This window comes from Durio zibethinus, chromosome 1 (assembly GCF_047325235.1).
Source record: "Durio zibethinus cultivar Kanyao isolate XHJ-2024 chromosome 1, ASM4732523v1, whole genome shotgun sequence".
Lineage (NCBI taxonomy): Eukaryota > Viridiplantae > Streptophyta > Magnoliopsida > Malvales > Malvaceae > Durio > Durio zibethinus.
In genome coordinates, this window is record NC_143162.1 from 35,355,646 (window position 1) to 35,360,153 (window position 4,508).

The 4,508-nt window shown below is 35.4% G+C and overlaps 1 protein-coding gene and 1 non-coding gene across 3 annotated transcripts; one reads left to right on the forward strand and one right to left on the reverse strand.

Moving 5' to 3' along the window:
* Positions 1-558: 558 nt before the first annotated feature.
* Positions 559-3,814, reverse strand: LOC111312571 (E3 ubiquitin-protein ligase APD2-like). Of its 2 annotated transcripts, none has more exons than XM_022912961.2 (8): positions 3,566-3,814; positions 3,252-3,478; positions 3,074-3,170; positions 2,927-3,004; positions 1,928-2,148; positions 1,767-1,836; positions 1,353-1,665; positions 559-1,278 (listed from the first exon to the last, which is right to left on the reverse strand). In XM_022912961.2, the coding sequence occupies exons 2-8, from the start codon at positions 3,435-3,437 to the stop codon at positions 1,200-1,202; spliced, it is 1,044 nt and encodes a 347-aa protein (XP_022768696.1). In that variant the 5' UTR covers positions 3,438-3,478; positions 3,566-3,814; the 3' UTR covers positions 559-1,199. The 2 variants fall into 2 exon arrangements, with proteins under 2 accessions (XP_022768696.1, XP_022768695.1); XM_022912960.2 differs by having other exon boundaries at positions 3,570-3,807.
* Positions 2,731-2,803, forward strand: TRNAR-CCU (transfer RNA arginine (anticodon CCU)). Its single transcript has one exon. It is a non-coding gene; the product is annotated as a tRNA-Arg (tRNA).
* Positions 3,815-4,508: the final 694 nt, after the last annotated feature.

Consider the following 4,508-nt stretch of genomic DNA (forward strand, 5'->3'; position numbering starts at 1 on the left):
GTGGTTCAAGGGGGCCTAACGAAAATAATAAAATATACATCCTTTCACAAAACGTTAGAAGATCGCTTCACCTGCCTTATGTATGTCATCCGACAGTTGCTATAAATTTTTTTTTTTTTTTGTTAGCTATCGAAATCATAATAGTTTAGTCCAGCGGTATCATGGCGATTTGCGTCTTTCGTATCGAGTAAATATTATATTTTATATAAAAATTATGTATTATAATTTTTATTAATATAATTTTATATTTTTATTATATTTTATATAAAAAATATATTAACATTTATATCTGAAAATATAAAATATAATTTTTTTAATTTTATTAAATTTATTTATAATTTTTTTAAATTTTTATTATATTATTTTTATATTTTTTATTCGTATCATTTTCATATAATATTATCGTATTGTGTTTCAAATTATCATATATATATATATATATATATCAAATTTGACGAAAATAATACAAGAATCATGGTGCACAAGTCAACTCAGTGCAATCATCAGATTTGTAAAACTGTTGAAGATAATAAGATAAACGATCGAGTTGCAGTAATCTTGTGAGCAAATCAACTAGTGCTGCAAAGCAAACGAATATTTTCATTCACCATGGGTACAAAGGCTTTTTGCCTACAAAGTGAAGAAGTCGTTCAAAGCAAATGACATGTTTCTTGGAACACGGAAAATGCCTTCCCCTTTGTCTACTTTCCGAAGACTTCTTCCGAAGACTTCAATCTATATCCTTGACTAGTCTCCACTTGTGAGTAAATTTTTGGTGTCATATTAAATTGTCATCTATTTTAGTGACTTTCTATTCCCAAAAACACAAGGACATGAAGTTGAAGCTGTTTACAAAGTCCTCTGTAGGTGTCTGAATCCAGTCTGGAAATGAGTACCTTCTTGTCTATTTCACAACCTTTTGTAGGAACAAATGGATAATAATGATGCCACAAGCACACTATATTCATTTAACCAATACAAGACTATGCCATTTTCCCAAGTGATAAAGAAATGAGAAAGGAGACTATTCCATGCTGTTTGATTGAGAAAAAAGAACTTTCTAAGGAACGATTAGCATCAAGGGCAATGACTCACTCAGCACAAAAACCAAAACGGCACTCAGTTTGCAATAGGCAAGACTCCACCACTCTCCATAGTGACAATGCTGACATGAATTTACAATCCCATTTCAGTAGCTCCTAGGGACTAAACAATCTTCTTACTTTGTGAATGAGTCTTCGACATATTGGACACATCTTGTTATCCTCCTCCATAATCCTGCAAAAGTTTTGCGAGTAAAAGTTTTTAAAAAGTTACGTTGTAGAGAGGAAGGAATTTTTTCCACTTTGTACCTTTGAGCACAATCATAGCAAGTGGCACAGTGGCCACAAGGAACAAAGAAGCAGTTGCGTTGATCATCATAGCATATTACACATAATTTTGCATCATATAAATCCTCTGAAGAGCTACTAGATGATCCTGTTTCAGCATCATTGTCTTCCTCTGCAGTCGTTCCATAGGTCAGTCGAACTGGCTTCTCTGGCAATATAGGGTCAGTCTCAGTCCTCCAGGATATCTCCAGAGCTGCTGTTTCAACCACTGTTGTCGCACTATTATATGCCCCAAGGTATTTCAGCACCAGCAAAATGATAATGATGAAAATACCTACAGATGACAAAACTATTAGGGTACTATAGCAGTTCAAAGTAATTTGGAAACAGAGAGAACATCAAACTAAGTCTCAGGCCTGCATTTGAATATAGTACCTAAAATTGCAATGTAAGTAACAACACGAGCAACAAAAGATAGGTCAATGTACCATCCAGCAATGTCACCCTGAAAATTTTATTTCATTGCCTAAAGTTCAGGAGAAATTAGTTAATAATTTGTAGAAGTTAATTGAATTACAAAAGGGTTGAGACCTTACATTGTCAGGTGTTGAAACTATGACATACTGAGTGTCAGGAAACTGAATTTTGAGCCGGCATGATCCATTTAGTGATGAACACATGTTACTGGCTTTTGTTACATCATACACCTTCGATGTAACATTTAAACCAAATGTCATTATTATGCTTCTAGGATTCGAGTTAATCACACCTACATAGTACTTGTCATCTTCCTCAATGGAGTATTCCGCTTCTTTACCTGAGTAAATATAGAAAAATTTGTTCAGAACTATTTGATCAACAGACAACAGTTGTCTATGTTTTGTTTTCTTGGTACGATCAACACCCTGATCTATCTGAAACTCTTCTACAAGAATGTTGCAGCATTATTGCATTTTCATAGTTTTGCAATCCATGTTCATAAAATTACTTCTATTGTTAGAGTCCTTTCTGGTTAATGCTGGTTCTGGATCTCAGTTTAGCATTCCTTTGTTTCTTCTATGAAATTCCAAAAGTAGAACATAACAACTAAACTTGGACTGAAAATGTGAAACACAAAGTAATTAATACCAATAGACGTGAGCATTTGAAAAGGAGTAGCTGCTGCTCCATTCAAATGTTAGTTGGGAATAAAAATTCGCTGTTAAACCTAAGACCTAGCATACAAAATCTTTGGCATTTGCTAAGATAAAGCAAAAATCCTGAGATAGATCAAACAGGCTTCTTTGCAGAGCCCCATCGTCTCACCATCCCAGTCAAACGCTGAAGGTAGGTCAACTTGGTGAAGGAAAACAATTCTATCTACCAATAAATAGATTAGTTTTCACACATCTAACAAGAAGCGCCTGTAGCTCAGTGGATAGAGCGTCTGTTTCCTAAGCAGAATGTCGTAGGTTCGATCCCTACCTGGCGCGTTTTTTAATAACTCAAGTGACTACTATGCCTAAAAAAATGCTTTATTCAATTATCAATTGAAAAACCAAACCATAAACAGCAGATAAGTGTCCTGAAAGAAAAAGTAAAAAGGATGGGTTTACCAATCACTTGTTCATTCAGGAAAAGGGCATCAAATGAAACCGTCATTTTTGGCAGCAATGTTTCTCGTTTTCTTTCTCCTGTAGAAACATGGGCATTCCTCAGGGACTAAACTGAACTCAAAATAAAGTTAAACCGAGATAACCCACCTTTTATCAGAGTCACTTCAATTTTGTCTAATCTGCTGGTTTGAGTTGCCCATCTTATGTAAATCCTAGAACCCTTGTTTAACCACAAAGAGTATCCCTGAAATTTAATTTCCGATCTGATCAAAATAATGTACTTTGTTAGAAAATTTTAGAAAGCTTTGCAGAAGCTTTTTGTTACCTTTCGACCATATGATCTAACAATCAAATAATTCGAAGCGTTCCAATTTGTTTCCTTGCTTAATTCTGGCTTCTCGGAAAACCCATAAAGAAGAACCCCTTTCCCATTTTCATCTCTTACTTCAACCTGTTTTACAAACACAGAGCTAGCTTTCATCAATCGAGAAGAGCTTGGTCCAAGCACCATATGACAATCCCCATAGTAGCCATATCGGAGGATTACTGACACTGCAAACACCGAAAGAAAAAGAAAAGGTTTGTTTCAGACTAAGGGTCAGTGAAGTGGACAATTACAAAAACATGTGAAAGAATTACATGCCACATATCCATATAGTCAGAGGAGCTAGCAATCGTGCACAAGTCTCTTGCCACCGTTGATGTTGAGTATAGCTGGAAGCTGGGAAGAGCCCTGGTCTATACATGGTTGCTCTTTGGACCACCACAAGGAGAAATGCAGCAAGAGGCAATGGATCTGAGGGGGACAAGGCAGAGTAGAGAAGACTAGTAGGTTTCGGGATGCAACAACCAACCGTTTCGTTAGTGATTGGCGGGGAATTGAATGGCAAGTTTTTTTGAACGTTAGGTATTAGCTATTGGTAAACATTTTTTCTTTTAATTTTCAAACTAAATTTAATGTAAAACCGATATTGTCAAAATGTGTATAACTGCAAATTTAAGGACTTACCCGTTTCTCTTGGACTTTGTAAAATCGAATACAAAGATTGTCAGGCTGGTCATAATTCAAAATGAGGCCCTTATGCCTTCTAGCTTAAGCCCATCAGTACAAAGGTTAACGGTTGGGCTTATGAAAGTGGCCAGGAATGCATATTACAAATTATATGATGCGATGAACAGCCCAATAGGAGATATACCTACAGCAAGGACGGGTTTACAATGAAAATAGAAACTGCATTGGGGTAATGGCATATTAGCCTTTACACAACAAAAGTCCATGAAACTTTGGTGTTAGATCATAGCCCATAGCATTTTTATAATTTATTTTTAATTTTTATCATTAAATTTATTAGTTTATTTTTCTCAAAATTGTGTGTTCAAAACACAAGTTGACCCATAAACGTCAAGTAAAGAAGACTTCAACACGAGATTGATGTTTTACAGTTCTCTTAAATTTCCAACTTGAAAAAAATTAGACTTAGTCGTGTGATGACGACGACTTTGAATTTCTCTTCCATGTGCTAAAATGTGTTGACAATGGAGCAAGTTGATTTTAATGGGCAAAACCCAAGTCCAGCCCTCC